This window comes from Pongo abelii, chromosome 13 (assembly GCF_028885655.2).
Source record: "Pongo abelii isolate AG06213 chromosome 13, NHGRI_mPonAbe1-v2.0_pri, whole genome shotgun sequence".
Classification (NCBI taxonomy): Eukaryota; Metazoa; Chordata; class Mammalia; order Primates; family Hominidae; genus Pongo; species Pongo abelii.
The window spans coordinates 96,782,682-96,803,510 of record NC_071998.2 but is presented as its reverse complement, the minus strand read 5'-3'; the positions used below and the strand labels follow the sequence as shown (position 1 = coordinate 96,803,510).

Genomic DNA, 20,829 nt, shown 5'->3' with positions numbered 1-20,829 from the left:
CTGTGGTAGTAGTTACACAGGTATACAAATTTGTCAAAACTCATCAAAATGTACTCCTAGATTGGATGTACTTTATTATCCATGAATATAGTTTAATATGCATAAATTATACTTCTAAAAAGTTGACTTTTAAAAATTTTTAAAGGAGCTCATTTCTAATGATTTCATAAATAAATATTAAATGCTACTTTGCTAAAGCATTTTTTAAAATTGTTACAAAACCACAAATAATTTTAATCTCAATTTGCAACATAATCCACATTTTACATATCTATAAACAAAAAAAGTTTTAGCATACAAATGCCTTAGGAAGAATTCAATTTGGTCCAATAATTTTATAGCCAGTTTCTAGGATAAAGTCATATTTATAATTTTCTGTCCAGATTTTTAATAAAAATCAGTAATGTTAAATGGAACACTATCATTTTATAGAGAAATATTATGAAATTATATTGAGAAATGAGAATAGTCATTAAACATTAAGATTTTATTGCAACCCAGGCATTATATATTTCTTTACACTTAAGGAATAGATATTAAACAACCTTGGAGTAAAAAATAGAAGGCAACTTGCTTCAAGTTTGTACCAAGTCGATCAAGCAGAAACCTGAAGAACCTTGTTTTAAGATGAGAGGCATTTATACTTGGCAGGCATTTTCTTCCAATGAAAAAATAAAGTCAATGTGCCACTATCTTGACACTTATAAAAATGTTTATAAAAAGCACTTGGGACATTGATTCTCACAGTTGGCTGAATACTGGAATCACCTAGATTAAAAGAAATACTAATCCCTATACAACATCCCTAAAATTCAGATTTAATTAGTGTAAGTTAGGCCCTGGGCATATAGGCTGTTTTAAAACTCCTCGGGTGAGTCTAATGTGCACCAATTTGAAAACCACTAGCTTAGAGACCTGTTCCATCATCATAGAAGTCAGTCTTGAGCTGAATGATTCTATATGCCCTGATGGCAGTAGGCAGTGTTGTTATTTTAAGCATCTGATAGGTGTATCTCCCTTGATTAAAAATAAATACCTTACAGAAGAAATTATATGTTTTATTTATCATTGTCTCCACATATCTGGAACAATGAAAGGCACATAGCAGTTGCTAAATAAGCATCTTTTGAATGAATATATGATTGCCTTATACTTCTTTTACGTCCCCATCTTCTAATAGATTATGCAAATTAGAATTCAAAATATATATATATTGAACAAATGAATGACTGAAGCAGTTGGGGATAATATTTAAGGCAAAACCAAATCTGATAAAATATACACATATTTTAAAAACACATACATATATATAAATAGATCAAAAGTGGAAAAAGAATATACAAAAGAGTGCAACATTTGGCAGCTGAGAATTATATCACTGAGTTTTCAAATATTCTTCACATTCTTATACTTAGAAACAGAGAAGTAACCCCAAACAACTAATTCATTAGCTAATATCTCAGAACTTGCACATATGCAGATACATTTTCTTTTAAAAACAGAATTATAGTTTAATCTTAATGAACACAGCTCAATTTTCAAAATTCAAGCAAATAAAATTTTAGCACATATCATGATAGCCTTACTGGATAGCTGTGTTAAAAACAAAAAGTATTTGGTATCGCCTATTGTTATGTGCTCTCAGTTGAGATCTAGTTAGTCTCCTAGGAGTCTCACATTGATAAACAACTATTTTGGTACTTCCTTACATAATGTGCTTATTTAGAAATGCCTTATTAATAACAGACTTCCTTTTGATTAGCTACATTCTCAGATATGGCTTCATTTATCAAAGTTCCACAAGTATTACATAATTTTTAATTCAGTTAGTATCTTAGACTACAAAACTTTGGTTTTCTTAAAATCAGCATTGGTGGCTTGATTGTAGGTTTGTCACCAAAAAGTGCTGCTTCACTCTCCGTGGTTGGATATCTTTTCTGATATATCAAGGGGTATTCCTTCTGAAACTGTTTTAGTTTTTTTCTTTTCTCCTTTAGAGGTAAACTCTTGTTTTTAATAACATTTTCTAAAAGTTCTGTAATTGCAGCTTGAGAGGTAGAAACTTTTTGCTTTTCAAAGTTCTGAGCACTAATCTGCTTACAGTATGAATAAGTTGGCAAAGGAACAAATAGTCCATCTCCAGGATTTTCAATACGTCCCTTTTTTAAGTATTCAAGATGTTTTTCCACTGCAGTCTGTAAATAAGTTGGTACTTGAAGAATTTCCTGATGATGATCCGTTAAGAAAGAAACTAATCTTCCAGCCAGAAGCTTATCAAGATCCACTTCTTCAGCACAGCATAGCACACATTGAGAAAAGGTATGTATCATCGGTGATTTCTTGCCCATTGCATCATGAAGTTTGGGCATATCAACATTTTGACTCATTTGGGAAATCATACGCATTAAAAGTTGAAGCTTTCTACAATTTGGTGGCGGAAGTAACAAATGACATAATTGTAGCGCATCGACGGCAACCCTCTCTAAATGAGGTTGCAGCAAACTTTGTGTACCAGTCAACACAGAAGAAGCTGGAAGTAAAGAATTTTCTGAAAATTCTATTGAACTTTTGCAGAGTCTTTTATTGATTGCGGCACTAGGCTCTCCGAGTTCACTTTCCATAGCTGTTCGCACACTTGTGCTGCTTTGTCCAACATTTGGTTTCATGATCATTTCAGCCACTGGTGTATTGATACAACTATTCCTTCTTGTACTACTTCTTAAAAGCAAACTCTGAGACCTATAAAGCTGTTTTGACTTGCATTTCCCATTACACAACTCCTCTTGGTCTTGAGCAGTCAAAGTAGTGGTTCTCTTAAAACCAGCATGGAATGGCTTTTGAATATTTTCCTCTGAATGAAGATTCAACAGGAATTCCTGTTTGGGCTTAGACTCTAAAAACAGTTTAGTACTTTGTCCTTCTATGTTTGGAAAAGATTGATGCCTCTTTACACTGGATGCCTCTTTACTTGAATTCCCTGACGCATCCACAATTCCTTCCAAAGGACAGCATCTTGGATTGCTGTTAGAGGACAGATCATGCATACCACTTAACCCTATTAAATTATGACAACTTCCTCCCATTACATCATTAGCACTCACTCTTCTGTTTCTTAAATTAACTAGCTGCATTTTCCTAGCACATCTTTCTTGAAATCCTGGATTGCTTATCCGTAGTCTCTCAGTAGAATCTGATTCTTCTTTTTTCTCTATGAAGCAGACTGAGAAGAAGGCACTCCACTGATTTGAAGGAATTCAAATTGTGAAGGAATTTTTTTTCTTGTTTTTTTTTTATTATTATACTTTAAGTTTTAGGGTACATGTGCACAATGTGCAGGTTAGTTACATATGTATACATGTGCCATGCTGGTGTGCTGCACCCATTAACTCGTCATTTAGCATTAAGTATATCTCCTAATGCTATCCCTCCCCCCTCCCCCAACCCCACAACAGTCCCCAGATTGTGAAGGAATTTTTAAGACTGTGGATCATCTTGGATTCTACGTATCCCACTAGATCTATCTGAAACTATGACATAGCCACAAACAACCAAAATGTTCATAAATAATTCGTAATATTCAAAAGTAAGAAGAGGTTCAAGGAGATCTAGAAAATAATTTGTGATTGTGCTGAATATATCTTGTTCAAATCCAACATATGTTGGATTATTCATATCATCACTTCTTGGCCAATTTGCTAGGCACTTCATGGCACATAATACCCAGTGAGGGAGGTCATCTGATTTGTTTTGTAGTATAACTACTCCATGTTTACTTGTATTGGCCATGTTGTACATTATATATTGGGGAATTACTTGTTTTGGATTTATGACTTCTTCTAGGGATGGCACACCTAAAATGGTTTGCAGGTAGATCAGAATAACATATCTCCAAATTTCTTCAACATCTTCCTGGCTTAGTTTTCTATTATCAACTACATTTTCTTGATCTTCATTGATTATTTCATGCTTTATTTTCTCGGAATTTTCCTGAGATAAATGTAATCCATGCTTTTTAGGAGTTCTATGAGATAAGTTTCGTCATTTAAAAATACTATCTTTATCTTTGGAAAAGTTCTCTATGTTGTTTTTTCTCAATTCTAGATGTCTTCGTGGCAGAGTTTCAAATGGCTAAGTTGCAGGAAATCTGAAGAGCTGGTTAGTATCATCAACATTTTCTGATCCCCACCTGCCTTTGATATCTTCAATTACATGATTCTCAAGAAATTTCCTCAACAGTTGGATAGTCTGTTGCCTTGTAACTTTAGGATGAAAATTGCTATTATTTCTTAATAGGTCATAAAGCCAATCCGCTGCTTGTCCTGCTGTGAAACAACTGCCATATTTTTTAAGTGTTGTCTGTGTTTTCTTAGAGGCATTCCTGCTCGAAAAGATGTGGTAATTTCATTCCATAAGTAGCAGAATCCATGTAAGATCGCCATACCAGGAAGATCTGAATTCTAGCTCTGCCACTTGCTGTAGATGTGTCTTTAGAAGGATTTAACGTCTGTGAGCCTCAGTGTCCACACTGGTAAAGCAGGACTAATAATACATGCCTGCCTGAAGGGCATTCCAGCTTGGTGGCCCGATAAGGCCTGGGAGGCACACCCCAACTCTCCATAGGTCTGTCAGTGCCCACTGGCATCCATGGCAGCAAAGGCGACACTCAGGCCCAGCGGCCCGGGCAGTGGCAAGTCTCAGCACAACCACTGGCCCTGCTGCTGATTTGAATAGCATCTGCTAAAGAATTTTTTTAAAGTGGTCCTGATAAAGTTGGGCCCTGCACCATACCTTGGGAAACACTGCTGTTGGTTATACCTAAAAATAGAGTTAACAGGTCACAAGATATGTGAATCTTCAACCTTGTCAGATATTGCCAAACTGCTCTCCCAAGTTTTATTCCTGTTTATACTCCCTCCAAATCCCTTTAAAATAGTTTATACTCTTCATCTTCACTTTTTTATTCACCTCAATTGATTACAATCATTTTTCTATCCCTTACAAGTCCACTGAAATTGCTTTTACTAAGGTCACCAAATATCTCTTAATTTCGAAACCCAACAGCCTCTTTTCAGTTTTAGTCATTCTTTACCATTCCTTCTGCTTTATTTCACAACAGCTCTATTTCAGAATTACTCCTTTTACTGAGCAGCCAATAGATAACCCACACTCCTCAATCTTTTTTCAAATAATTTTTATTTTTAAATATTTTAAAAATATTGGTGCAGATGTGGTGAAAAGGGAACACTTTTACACTGCTGGTGGGAATATAAACTAGTACAATCACTATGGAAAACAGTATGGAGATTCTTCAAAGAACTAAAAGTAGAACTACCATTTGATCCAGTAATCCCACAACTGGGTATCTCCACAAAGTAAAAGAAGTCATTATATGAAAAAGACACTTGCAAACTCATGTTTATAGCACAATTAGCAATTGCAAAAATATGGAACCAGCCTAAATGCCCATCAACCAACAAGTGGATAAAGAAAATGTGGTATGTATACATCATGGAATACTAATCAGCCATAAAAAGGAACAAAATAATAAAATAATGGCATTTGCAGCAACCTGGATGGAGTTGAAGACCATTATTCTAAGTGAAGTAACTCAAGAAATGAAAAACCAAATATCATATGTTCTCACTTATAAGTGGGAGCTAAGCTGTGAGGATGCAAGGGCATAAGAATGATACAGTGAACTTTGAGGACTTGCGGGGAAGGGTGGGAAAGAGATGAAGGACAAAAGACTACACATTGGGTACAGTATACACTGCTCAAGTGACAGGTGTACCAAACTCAGAAATTACCACTAAAGAACTTATCCATGTAACCAAAAAAACACCTGTTCCCCAAAAACTATTGAAATAAAATTTAAAAGATAAAAAAAATCATTATGATTATCAAATATATTATCAGTATCAGTAAAATCTAAATGGGATTTAGGCAAATGAATTAGTTAAAAATGAATATTCTATTTAGAAACTGGTGGATATACTTTATAATTAGGAAAATGTTGAGAAATATTATAAGAGAAGTTCAACATCGTATGTTTTCCTATTTTTAAATATCTTTATTATTATTACATTGCAGTATGGTGTTTAAGTTTGGGTGTTAAAATATAGAACTTTACATCCATCAACAATTGTAAGAAAAATTATCATTTTTATTCCACAAATTAGGCTATGAACAAAAATTGATGCTGTAACTCAAGAAAATGTAAGATACCAGTGCTATTTATTCTTACCAAACCCATAATACACATTCATTTTCTTTAAAGATTAAAGTTAGAAACTCAAAAATAATACAGCTCCTACCCATTCAGCAAACTAGGAGTAGAAGGGAACTAACTTCCTACTCTGCTAAAAGGCATCTAGGAAAAACCCACAGCCAACATTATACTTAATAGTGAAATACCAAATGCTTTCTCCCTAAGATGAAGAAAAAGACAAGAATGCTCATTCTCTCCATTTCTATCAACACTATACTGAAGGTTCTAGCCAGGACAACTGGGCAAGAAAATTAAAGACATGCAGATTGAAAAGTAAAAAGTAAAATTATCTCTATTTGCAGATGCCATGATCCTGCATATAGAAAATCCTAAGGAATCTACCTTCTATTTTATTATTTATTTATTTATTTATTTTTTGAGACAGAGTCTGGCTCTGTTGCCCAGGCTAGAGTGCAGCGGCACGATCTTGGCTCACTGAAACCTCTGTTTTTGTATTTTTAGTAGATAGGATTTCACCATGTTGGCCAGACTGGTCTCGAACTCCTGACCTCTAGGGATCTGCCAACCTTGGCCTCCCAAAGTGCTAGGATTACAGGCATGATCCACCACGCTCAGCCAGGAATCTGCCTTTTAAAACATCTATTAGAACTAATAAATGAGTTCAGCAAGGTTGCAGGATACAAAATCAATATACAAATATCAATTTGTATTTCTACATATTTGTAATAAACAGCCTGGAAGTGAAATTTTAAAACAATTGTATTTAGTATAAAATCAAAGAAGAATAAAATACTTAGGTATAAATTTAACCAAAAAAAGTGTAAGATTCGTATATTGAAAACAAAGATGGCCCAACTAAATCAAAAGAACTCTTGTGTTGATGAATTGGAAACCTTATAGTTAAGATGGCAATTATTCTCAAATAAATTTACAGATTTAAAGCAATCCCTATCAAAATAAGAGCTGGCTTCTTTGCAGAAATTGTGAAGTTGTTCCTAAAGTTGATATGGCAATGCTAGTGACCCAGAATAGTCAAACAATTCTGAAAAAGAACAACAAACTCAGAGGAGTCACACTTCTTTTTTACTATTTATTTTTCTTCATTCTTCAACTTTTATTTAACATCAGGGGTACATGTACAGGATGTACAGGTTTGTTACACAGGTAAATGTGTGCCACGGTGGACTGCTGCACAGATCATCCCATCACACAGGTATTAAGCCCAGCATCCACTAGCTATTTTTCCTGATGCTCTCCCTCCCTCCACCTTCCCCTGACAGGCCCCAGTGGGTGCTAGGGAAGAGTCTCTCCTTTTCAATATTTTGGACTAGATTCAGTAGAATGGTACCAGCAATCCTTTGTACCTCTGGTATAATTCAGCTGTGAATCCATCTGGTCCTGGGCTTTTTTTGGTTGGTAGGCTATGTATTACTGCCTCAATTTAAGAACTAATTACTAGTCTATTTGGGTATTCAACTTCTTCCTGGTTCAGTCTTGCAAGGGTGTATGTGTCCAGGAACTTATCCATTTCTTCTAGATTTTCTAGTTTATTTGCATAGCGGTGTTTCTAGTATTCTCTGCTTATAGAATAGTTTATAGTACAGTATTCTCTATATAGATGGTGTTTGTATTTCTGTGGGGTCAGTGTTATCATTTCTGATTGCGTTTATTTGATTCTTCTCTGTTTTTCTTTATTAGTCTAGCTAGCAGTCTATTTATAAACGTTTTCCAAAAACCAGCTCATGGATTTGTTGATTTTTTTGAAGGGCTTTTTGTGTCTCTATCTCCTTCAGTTCAACTCTGATCTTGATTATTTCTTGTCTTCTGCTAGCTTTGGGGTTTCCTCTTGGTTCTCTAGTTCTTTCATTTGAGGTGATAGGTTGTTAACTTGAGATCTTTCTAGGTTTTTATGTGGGCATTTAGTGCTATAAATTTCCCTCTTAACACTGCCTTAGCTGCATCCCAGAGATTCTGGTATGCTGTCTCTTTGTTCTCATTAGTTTCAAAGAACTTCTTGATTTCTGTGTTAATTTCATTATTTACCCAAGAGTCATTCAGGAGCAGGTTGTTCAATTTCCATGTAGTTGTCTGGTTTTGAGTGCATTTACTAGTCTTGAGTTCTAATTTGATCCATGGTCTGAGAGACTGTTATTATTTCAGTTCTTTTACATTTGCTGAGGAGTGTTTTACTTCCAATTATGTGGTCAGTTTTATATTAAGTGCTGTGTGGCAAGGAGAAGAATGTACATTCTGTTGCTTTTGAGTGGAGAGTTCCGTAGATATCTATCAGCTCTGCTTGATCCAGAGCTGAGGTCAGGTCCTGAATATCTCTGTTAATTTTCTGTCTCAATGATCTAATATTGTCAGTAGGGTGTTAAAGTCTCCCACTATTATTGTGTGGAAGTTGGTCTCTTTGTAGATCTCTAAGAACTTGCTTTATGAATCTGGGTGCTCCTGTATTGGGTTCATATATATTTAGAATCCTTTACCATTATATAATGCACTTCTTTGTCTTTTTTTATCTTCATTAGTTTTAAAGTCTGTTTTGTCTGAAACTAGGATTGCAACCCTGCTTTTCTCTGTTTTCCATTTGCTTGGTAAATTTTCCTCCATCCCTTTATTTTGAGCCTATGTGTGTCTTTGCATGGAAGATGGGTCTCTTGAAGACAGAATACTGATGGGTCTTGGCTCTTTATCCAGCCTGCCATTCTGTGTCTTTACATTGGGGCCTCTAGCCCATTTATATTTAAGGTTAGTATTGTTGTTATGTAAGTTTGATCCTATCATCATGATGCTAGCTGGTTATTTTGCAGGCTTGTTTATATGGTTGCTTCATAGTGTCACTGGTCTGTGCTTCAGTGTGTTTTTGTAGTGGCTGGTAATGGTTTTTCCTTTCCATATTTAGTGCTTCCTTCAGGAGCTCTTGCAAGGCAGGCCCGGTGGTGATGAATTCCCTCGGCATTTGCTTGTCTGAAAAGGATCTTATTTCTCCTTCAATTATGAAGCTTAGCTTGGCTGGATATGAAATTCTGGGTTGTAAATTCTTTTCTTTAAGAATATTGAATATTGGCCCCCAATCTCTTCTGAATTGTAGGGTTTCCACTGAGAGGTCCACTGTTAGTCTGCTGGGTTACCCTTTGATGGTGACCTGGTCTTTCTCTCTGGCTGCCCTTAACATTTTTTCTTTCATTTCGACCTTGGAGAATCTGATGATTATGTGTCTTGGGGTTGACCTTCTCGTGGAGTATCTGACTGGGTTCCCTGGATTTCCTGAACTTGAATGTTGGCTTGTCTTGTTAGGTGGGGGAAGTTCTCCTGGATGATGTCCTGAAGTATGTTTTCCAACTTGGTTCCATTCTCCTCGTCTCTTTCAAGTACTCCAATCATAGGTTCTGTCTCTTTACATAATCCCCTATTTCTCAGAGATTTTGTTCATTCTTCTTCATTATTTTTTCTCTATTTTTGTCTGCCTGTCTTATTTCAGAAAGATAGTCTTCAAGCTCTGAGCTGCTTTCCTCTGCTTCATGTATTCTGCTGTTGATACTTGTGATTGCATTGTGAAGTTCTCATGTTGTGTTTTTCCGTTCCATCAGGTCAATTCTGTTCCTCTCTAAACTGGCTATTCTAGCTATCAGCTCCTTTACTGTTTTATCATGATTCTTAGCTTCTTTGCATTGGGTTAGAATATGCCCCTTTAGCTCAGTGAAGTTCATTATTACTCACCTTCTGAAGCCTACTTTTGTCAAGTCAGGCATCTCAGCCTCAGCCTAGTTCCATGCCCTTGCTGCAGAGATGTTGCAATCATTTTGGGGAGAAGAGGCACTCTGGCTTTTTGAGTTTTCACCATTCTTGCATTCTTTTTCATCTTTGTGGGCTTATCTGCCTTTGGTCTTTGAGGTTGTTGACTTTTGAACGGGGTTTTTGTGGGGTCTTTTTTGTTTATGTCGTTGTTGTTTTCTGTTTGTTTTTAACAGTCAGGCCAGTCTACCATAGGGTTGCTGCGGTTTGCTGAGGGTCCACTCCAGACCCTAGTTACCTTGGTTTTTCCCAAACCTGGAGGTATCATCAGTGAAGGCTATGAAACAGCAAAGATGGCAGCCAGCTCCTTCCTCTGGAAGCTCTGCCCCAGGTGGGTTCTGACCTGCTGCCGGACCGAACACACCTGTAGGAGGTGGTTACAGATCCCTGTAGGGAGGTCTCACCCGGTCAGGAGGAACAGAATCAGGGACCTGCTTAACAAAGCAGTCTGACTGCTTTTTGGTAGAGGCGTGCTGCACTGGGGGAGACCTTCCTTGTCTGAACCATTTGGGCATTCCAAAGCCAGCAGCCTAGAATGGATGAGTCAACTGAGTCACCGAGATGGTGACTGCCCCTCCCTCTGGGAGCTCCATCCCAGGGAGAGATGGAGAACCCTGGCTAGAATGGATGAAGTCCCCATAGGGAGGTCCTCTCCACTGAAGAGGAATGGATCACGGTCCGGCTTTAAAAAGCAGTCTGGTAATGATCTAGCAAAGCAGCTGTGCTGCATTGTGGGGAAACTCTTTCTCATCTGTAACATTTGTATTCTCCAAAGCCAGCAGACTACAGCAGCTGAGTCTACCAAACCACAAAAATGGCGGCCACTCCTCCCCCTGAAAGCTACGTCCCAATAGAACCCTTTTGAAGTGGCTAAAGGCCCCACAGGAAGGTCCTGCCCAGTGAGGAGGAAAGAATCAGGGTCCTGCTTAAAGAAGCAGTCTGGCCATGATCTGCCAAGGCAGCTGTGCTGCATTGTGGGGGACCCTTCCTCATCTGGACTGTTTGTATTCTCCAAAGCTGGCAGGCTGGAACGGCTGAGTCTACCAAACTGCATAGATGCCAGCCGCCCCTCCCCCCAGGAACTCAAGACCTGTCTCAGGCAGATTCCAGCCTATTGCTGTTGGCAGGCTGGAACCCAAGCCAGTGGGTCTTAAGTTGTGAGGTGCCATGGAAGTGGGGCCTGCAGCACAATGCTGCTTGGTTCCCTGGATTCAGCCCTCTTCCTAGGAATATGTACGGATGGATTTCCTCACTTGCTGAGGACGCCAGGGCCAGAGTATATAAACTCCTGGGTCTCTGTGTACGCCTGAGCAGCCACTCTGCCAAAACTCCACACAGCTCTGTGTATTGGACCCAAGACCCTGGTGGCATGGGCTCACGAGGGGATCTCCTGATCTACGGGTTGCAAAGGTCCATGAGAAAAGTGTGGTTCCCTGGGCAAGGTTGCATAATCACTCACGGCTTCCCTTGGCTAGCAGTGGGGGTTCCTTTGGCTCCATGCTGCTCCCAGGTGGGCCATAGTCCCCCACCCCACTGCTTTTCTTCCTTCTCCATGGGTTAAGCTGTCTGCCTAGACAGTCCCAATGCAAGAAGCTGGATATTTCAGTTGAAGCTGCTGAATTCACTTGCCCCTTTTCACTTCTCTCCATGAGTGCCATGGACCACAGCTGCTTCTAATCAGCCATCTTGGATCCTACCAGAGTCACACGTCTTGATTTCAAAACTAACTACAGTGCTACAACAATTAAGACATAGTGGTAATAGCATAAGGATGGGCACACATATGGATGGAATAAAATTGAGAATCTAGAAATAAACCCTCAAATTTACAGTCAACTGATTTTTGACAAGATTGTAAAGGCAATTCACAAAGGAAAAGAACTGTTTTTACAATAAATAGTGCTTGGACAACTATATATCCACATGAGAAAACTTGGACTGTTCATCATACCATACACAAAACTTAACTCAAAACAGATCATAAAAACTAAATACAAGAGCTAAAACTATAAAACTCTTGAAGAAAATATAGAGGTAAATCTTCATGACCTTAGATTTGGCAATGGTTTCTCAGCTATGACACACAAAGAATACATAATAAAAGAGAAAATACGTAAATTGGACTCATAAAAAAAGTGTGGGTTTTTTTGTTTGTTTTTTTTGAGACAGAGTCTTTCTCTGTTGCCCAGGCTCCAGTGCAGTGGTGCAATCTCATCTCACTGCAGCCTCTGCCTCCCTGGTTCAAGTGACTCTACTGCCTCAGCCTCCTGAGTAGCTGGGATTACAGGCACGCACAACTAATTTTTATATTTTTAGTAGAGATAGGGTTTCACCATGTTGGCTAGTCTGGTCTCAAACTCCTGACCTCGGGTGATCTACCCACCTCAGCCTCCCAAAGTGCTGGGATTACAGGTGTGAGCCACTGTGCCCGGCCTTCATCAAAATTTTACCAGTTTGTGCTTCTAAGGGCACTATCAGTGAAAAAAAAACTTACAGAATGGAAGAAAATATCTGCAAATCATTAAGTCTGATAAGATTCTAGTATCTAAAATATGAAAAGAATTTTACAACTCAACATTAAAACAAAATATAAATTGAAAATGGGCAAATGATCTGACTAGATATTTTTCCAAAGAAGATATACAAATACCTAACAAGCACAAAAAAGATACTCAGATGTACATCAAAACCACAATGAGATGCCACTTCACACCCACTAGGGTGGCTATAATAAAAAAGACAATAATATGCACTAGTAATGGTGTGGTGAAATTGGAAATCTCATAAATTGCTGGTGGGAATTATAAAAAGATAAGGCCACTTTGGAAAACAATGTATCAGTTCCCCAAAAGGATAAACAGAATTAACATATGGCCTAAAAATTCCATTCACAGATGATATACTCAAGAGAAATGAATCACGTCCACACAAAAATTTTTACATGAATGTTCACAGCTCATTATTCATATTAGCCAAAAAGTGAGACAATCAAAATGTCCATCAACTGATGAGTGGATAAATAAAATGGCCTATAGCTGGAAGTATTGGGGAAAATGTGAAATGACTTCTAAAGAATACGATGTTTCTTTTTGGAGTGATAAAAATGTTCTAATACTGATTTGTAGTGATAACTGCACAACTCCATGAATATACTAAAAAACTATTCAATTATACACTTTAAGTGAATTGTACGATATGTGATATGGTTTGGCTCAAACCATACATCACTCATATCTCCACTCTCAAATCTCACCTTGAATTGTACAAGGACGGGGCCAGATTAAGGTAACTGAATCATGAGGGCCTTTCCTGTGCTGTTCTTGGGATAGTAAGTCTCACGAAATCTGATGGTTTTATAAATGGGAGTTCCCCTGCACAAGCTCTCTTGCCTGCCACCATGTAAGATGTGCCTTTGCTCCTCCTCCGCCTTCCACCATGATTGTTAGGCCTCCCTAGCCATGTGGAAATGTGAGTCCCTTAAACTTCTTTTTCTTTATAAATTACCCAGTATCAGGTATGTCTTTATTAGCAGCATGAGAACAGACTAACATAGTATGGAAAATATATCTCAATAAAGCTGTTAGAAAAAATATACACGGCTCAAAATTTGAGGACTGGAAGAGACTACATGTGAAGAGATTTTGCCTCCAATATTTGTTACCTGAATTACAGCCACAGACCATCTCCAATTCAGAGACTACTGAAACAAAAATAAATGATTCATACAGTGACTCCATTCTAAGACACATATTTATATAATCTATCCTGTTTTCCTTTTAAAAACCCTGTAGATAAGTTTTTAGCCAAAAATATCTAGTCTTTAAAATAGAGGTGGCCATAAAATTTTCTAGACTTAAATAATAATCTTATTATAAACTCAATTGTCTACTTGTGAATAGGGAACAATACTTAATCATGGTATGAATAGTCAGAATTAGCCTCATGATACAGCTGCAAACAAAATTCGTAAGATACGTGAGATACAGTGACAGAAAGACATGCATCCTCTCCAATCCTCTCAACAATCGTACAATGAAGATAAGAAAATTAGGATTCAGAGACATTAAGTGGCTTGCCTATTCAGGGACTAGGCAGCAAAACTGGGATTTGAACCCAAGACTGCCTGTCTCTAACCTATCTTCGGGAAGGAATAAAGCTTCCACCCAGGCAATAGTAATAGAAAAGAATGACCACAAATATGTCCTAATATAAAATATTTCAAATTTTAGAGCTTAAAGGAAATTCAGAGAATATCTATCTCAAGTGCCTCATTTTACAAATGAGAAAGTATCATCTTCGCAGTCTCTGATCAGCCTTGGCTATTTCCACTACTCTGTCTTCTCCAATATACTACTAGGCTATCTGCCACTGTTTCCTGATAGCCCTAGCATAAAGCAAATGAGAAATCACAGAAAAGCTAAGTTTCAGAAAGTCATGGATGTGCTGAGTAAAGCTCCCCAAATTATTCCTCTTAGATAATAACAATAAATAAATGTTCCTCTTACTTGCCCAGCATGCAAAATTGTATCAAAGGGGAATAGTTACACAGGATTTGTAATAATTATAGGTACTTTGAATTCTTACCTTTGTGGCCACAATAAAGATGGTATAAAGGAACATAAGATTATGCTTTGATATTGCCAGATGCTGGGTGTGCTGGAATGTGAAGATAACTGAACCCAGCAGGGTTACCTTGGCAGGGCTGAAAATAAAACACATTTTAAATAAGCAAGTAATAAATATAACATATCTCTATCTTTCTCAAAGAGTGCTCTGCAAAACATTAACTTAATGGGTTATTAATAGATGTAATGCAAAAATGAGTTTTGCTAAAACACTTTAAAAAGTGTTGAAAATGCTGAGTTACAGGATTAAGAAACTCACTCAAAACTGCTCAAATACATGGAAACTGAACAACCTGCTCCTGAATGACTACTGGGTACATAACAAAATTAAGGCAGAAATAAAGATGTTCTTTGAAACCAACGAGAACAAAGACAAAGCATACCAGAATCTCTGGGACACATTTAAAGCAGTGTGTAGAGGGAAATTTATAGCACTAAGTGCCCACAAGAGAAAGCAGGAAAGATCTAAAATTGACACCCTAACATCACAATTAAAAGAACTACAGAAGCGAGAGCAAACACATTCAAAAGCTAGCAGAAGGCAAGAACTAACTAAGATCAAAGCAGAACTGAAGGAGATAGAGACATAAAAAACCCTTCAAAAATCAATGAATCCAGGAGCTGGTTTTTTGAAAAGATCAGCAAAATTGACAGACCGCTAGCAAGACTAATAAAAAAGAAAAGAAAGAAGACTAAAATAGACGCAATAAAAAATGATAAAGGGGATATCACCACCGATCCCACAGAAATACAAACTACCATCAGAGAATACTATAAACACCTCTACACAAATAAACTAGAAAATCTAGAAGAAATGGATAAATTCCTCGACACATACACTCTCCCAAGACTAAACCAGGAAGAACTTGAATCCCTGAATAGACCAATAACAGGATCTGAAATTGAGGCAATAATTAATAGCTTACCAACCAAAAAAAGTCCAGGACCAGACAGATTCACAGCCAAATTCTACCAGAGGTACAAGGAGGAACTGGTACCATTCCTTCTGAAACTATAGCAATCAATAGAAAAAGAGGGAATCCTCCCTAACTCATTTTACGAGGCCAGCATCATCCTGATACCAAAGCCTGGCAGAGACACAACAAAAAAAGAGAATTTTAGACCAATATCCCTGATGAACATCGATGCAAAAATTCTCAATAAAATACCGGCAAACCGAATCCAGCAGCACATCAAAAAGCTTATCCCACCATGATCAAGTGGGCTTCATCCCTGGGATGCAAGGCTGGTTCCACATATGCAAATCAATAAACATAATCCAGCATATAAACAGAACCAAAGACAAAAAACCACATGATTATCTCAATAGATGCAGAAAAGGCCTTTGACAAAATTCAACAGCCCGTCATGCTAATAACTTTCAATAAATTAGGCACTGATGGGTTGTATCTCAAAATAATAAGAGCTATCTATGACAAACCCACAGCCAATATCATACTGAATGGGCAAAAACTGGAAGCATTCCCTTTGAAAACTAGCACAAGACAGGGATGCCCTCTCTCACCACTCCTATTCAACATAGTGTTGGAAGTTCTGGCCAGGGCAATTAGGCAGGAGAAAGAAATAAAGGGTATTCAGTTAGGAAAAGAGGAAGTCAAATTGTCCCTATTTGCAGATGACATGATTGTATATTTAGAAAATCCCATCGTCTCAGCCCAAAATCTCCTTAAGCTGATAAGCAACTTCAGCAAAGTCTCAGGATACAAAATCAATGTGTAAAAATCACGAGCATTCTTATACACCAAATAACAGACAAACAGAGAGCCAAATCATGAGTGAACTCCCATTCACAATTGCTTCAAAGAGAATAAAATACCTAGGAATCCAACTTATAAGGGATGTGAAGGACCTCTTCAAGGAGAACTACAAACCACTGCTCAATGAAATAAAAGAGGACACAAACAAATAGAAGAACATTCCATGCTCATGGGTAGGAAGAATCAATATTGTGAAAATGGCCATACTGCCCAAGGTAATTTATAGATTCAATGCCATCCCCATCAAGCTACCAATGACTTTCTTCACAGAATGGGAAAAAACTACTTTAAAGTTCATACAGAAACAAAAAAGAGCCCGCATTGCCCAGTCAATCCTAAGCCAAAAGAACAAAGCTGGAGGCATCACGCTACCTGACTTCAAACTACACTACAAGGCTACAGTAACCAAAACAGCATGGTACTGGTACCAAAACAGAGATATAGACCAATGGAACAGAACAGAGCCCTCAGAAATAATACCACACATCTACAACTATTTCATCTTTGACAAACCTGACAAAAACAAGAAATGGGGAAAGGATTCCCTACTTAATAAATGGTGCTGGGAAAACTGGCTAGCCATATGTAGAAAGCTGAAATTGGATCCCTTCCTTACATCTTACACAAAAATTAATTCAAGATGGATTAAAGACTGAAATGTTAGACCTAAAACCATAAAAACCCTAGAAGAAAATCTACACAATACCATTCAGGACATAGGCATGGGCAAGGACTTCATGTCTAAAACACCAAAAGCAATGGCAACAAAAGCCAAAATTGACAAATGGGATCTAATTAAACTACAGAGCTTCTGCACAGCAAAAGAAACTACCATCAGAGTGAACAGGCAACCTACAGAATGGGAGAAAAATTTTGCAATCTACTTATCTGTCAAAGGGCTAATATCCAGAATCTACAAAGAACTCAAACAAATTTACAAGAAAAAAACAACCCCATCAAAAAGTATGCAAAGGATATGAACAGACACTTCTCAAAAGAAGACATTTACGCAGCCAACAGACACATGAAAAAATGCTCATCATCACTGGCCATCAGAGAAATGCAAATCATAACCACAATCAGATACCATCTCACGCCAGTTAGAATGGTGATCGTTAAAAAGTCAGGAAACAACAGGTACTAGAAAGGATGTGGAGAAATAGGAACACTTTTACACTGTTGGTGGGACTGTAAACTAGTTCCACCATTGTGGAAGTCAGTGTGGCAATTCCTCAGGCATCTAGAACTAGAAATACCATTTGACCCAGCCATCCCATTACTGGGTATATACCCAAAGGATTATAAATCATGCTGCTATAAAGACACATGCACAAGTATGTTTATTGCGGCACTATTCACAATAGCAAAGACTTGGAACCAACCCAAATGTCCAACAATGATAGACTGGATTAAGAAAATGTGGCACATATACACCATGGAATACTATGCAGCCATAAAAATGGATGAGTTCATGTCCTTTGTAGGGACATGGATGAAGCTGGAAACCATCATTCTCAGCAAACTATCGCAAGGACAAAAAACCAAACACCGCATGTTCTCACTCATAGGTGGGAATTGAACAATGAGAACACATGGACACAGGAAGGGGAACATCACACACCAGGGCCTGTCGTGGAGTAGAGGAAGTGGGGAGGGATAGCATTAGGAGATATACCTAATGTTAAATGACAAGTTAATGGGTGTAGCACACAAACATGGCACAGGTATACATATGTAACAAACCTGCACGTTCTGCACATGTACCCTAAAACTTAAAGTATAATAAAAAATAAAAAAAGAAATTACATTGCTAAAACAGTCAATAAATATCTTTTCTTAGGACTAGATGGAAAGTAAAAGCAGCTTGAGTATATATTCATCCCAAGTATGCCTTCATACTTGGATACGTAGACAGTGCTATGATCCTATTCTTTGCAAAAATATTCAGATTATTGATGCAAAATAACAGGTTCTAAGTTAAAAATGGCAGGTTGACATACTCATTTATTGTCTTCCTATATATTCCTCACATTCAACTGAAAGAATAGAAAATCTATGAAAACATGTCTCATTTTTTACTCCTATAAATTTCAAGTTATTCACGATTATCTTTTGCAAATTGTTCACAGCCTTCATCCATTCTTCTATTGTTTATATTTTTCTTAATTTATGATTTTATATATAAATTATATTTTACATATGAATTCTTTGCTGGTTTTAGCCATTATAAATATTTTATCCCAACCCATAGTTTTGGTATTTATTTATGATGTCTTTTGTCAAATAAAGGAATTAAACTTAGCAAAAATTAAAAAAAAAGAAAATGTTGAGTTATACAAAGTTAAATACCTTTCTTCACATCACAAACTATAGATTTTAGAATAATCATACATATTCTGACTCTCCAACAAAAAGAGTACATTTCTATATACAATATTTCTGAAACATATTTGGCTATATAACAACTTTTTCATAAAGGATTTCAAAGTCCCACATTGTACAGCACGATTTGGAATTAGTCATTAAAAACCTTACAGTGCTAAAAAGCTCACAGGGTGGAATGCAGGAAAAGAAAGCCCGGAGTTTTAGCATTTGCCCATTTCCATGATGTAAATACTCGCATCATGGCCAATGTCAGGCTGCTGCATGGAAGAGGAGAGATGTACACAACTGGTTCTCATAAAATGATAAAAGCCATCTCCAGCCCATCATTTAGCTAACTCCAGCACAGCATATTAGTTTTAGCTAATATATTAATGCTTAAATTGAAAAGTCTAAAATAAGATGCTAATTTACCAAATAAGAAGCATTACTTTACGTTATATATTTGCCACATATTTAAAGTATATCTCAGTAACAAATCATTGTCTAACTCTCTATCTTACAAGTAAAAAAGATAAATGATAAACTCTAAGAATGCCACACTGCAAAATAGGACAAATCTAAAGGTTCCTATAAGCCATTTTATTATTTAATTTATTTAATTATTGCAAGCTAAGGACTGAGTTCAAAACAGGATGAGGTTTGGACAACAGACCAAACCTGTATTACTTTCCTGTGGCTATGGTAATAAATTATAACAAATTCAGTGGCTTAAAACAGAAAAATTTAAAATGAGTATCACTCAGTTAAAATCAAAGTGTCAGTAGGGCCACACTACTTCCAGAGACTCTAAGAAAGAATCCATTCCTTGTCTTTTTCAGGTTCTGGATCTCACTTAACAATATGATTGGGTAACAGTCATGTTTTATTTTATTGTTTTCTTCTTCTTTGTTTTTTTCTTTAGTCCCCAGATCTGTTCCATCCAAACACTGTTGAAGCAAGGAACAGATCCGCGGGACCACCAAATGCACTGCCAACGATCATGTTTTAGAACAGTGGTCTCTAAACCTTTTTGATTGTACATTCCTATTGGTTAAAAAAAAAGTTTTACAACATTCCCAAATTATGGTTATCAATTAATTTGGAAATTATATTGTATTATATAACTGTATTATATAATGTACTGTATTATAAAATGTACACAAAATTAAAAATTTAAAAGGATAAGATAAAAACATGGAATTATATCTGTTTTAGGGTTATTCTGCTACTCTTTCTTTCTTTCTCACTGTTTGTTTTCTGCACCACAGTGGCTCATTATGAGCATCACCTTGGCATACACATCTACCATTTTGGACTGTATTCTCTTAAGGGTTGAATCTAAGAAACAAGGATGTCATAGACAATGCACTGGGGCAAGGCATTGGAGAAGGGCTTAAATTTAGGAAAAAGTCCATTTTAAATTGGAGTATGGATTTGTTTAAAAGATTAGAATGCATTTAGAAAATTCTTATGCTTACTATATCAGTTTCCTCTGAAACTAGCAAACAAGTTATCTGCTTCCAAAATGCAATGGTGAAATAAGCATTGAATAACAGTTAAAGATATTGCCATTCCAAAAGGGAGAAAAGAGGAGGAAAAAGGTTCAACAGTCCCAAGCCATTGTGAAATCCAGAAGGGCAAATTCCATTAGGACTCAAAGCCTGGGAATAATCTTCTGTGGCTTGAGGTGAGTCCACAGCTTCAACCTCTACATTGGTGGTTCTGACCTCTGCACCTGAATCCAGCCTATGGGCCCGGCCACAGGCCTCTAGGCCTGTACCTCCTACCATGAAGTCATTGTTCCTTTTCCTTCCTTTTTCAAGCATATGTTTGCAGCTGAGCAGTTTTATCAGCCTGATTCTGGCATGCAGAATTTTAAAAGTCTGACAGCCTTCTTTCATTTAATCCTGTCTTTCTCCTTTCAGTCCAAGCTGGCAGTGTTTCTTCTGATTTAAGATTTCCAAATCCCCAGTGGGTCTCCTGTGTATGCACAGCAATCCATGTTACTAGGCAAAGAGAGTCTTCCACAGATCTT

At 37.2% G+C, this 20,829-nt stretch overlaps 1 protein-coding gene and 1 pseudogene across 13 annotated transcripts in view; both read right to left on the bottom strand.

The window, feature by feature from the left end:
* The window catches only part of FKTN (fukutin), a 215,738-nt gene that overhangs the window by 14,235 nt on the left and 180,674 nt on the right, over window positions 1-20,829 (bottom strand). For 9 of the 13 annotated variants that reach the window (XM_054519480.2, XM_054519478.2, XM_054519486.2 and 6 more), the window contains 1 exon segment: window positions 14,612-14,729. The exons of 2 other annotated variants lie outside the window; for them this stretch is intronic. In XM_054519480.2, coding sequence (XP_054375455.2) covers window positions 14,612-14,729 — 118 coding nt within the window. 13 annotated transcript variants of the gene reach the window in all.
* On the bottom strand, window positions 1,272-5,853 carry LOC129047971 (DEP domain-containing protein 1A-like; annotated as a pseudogene).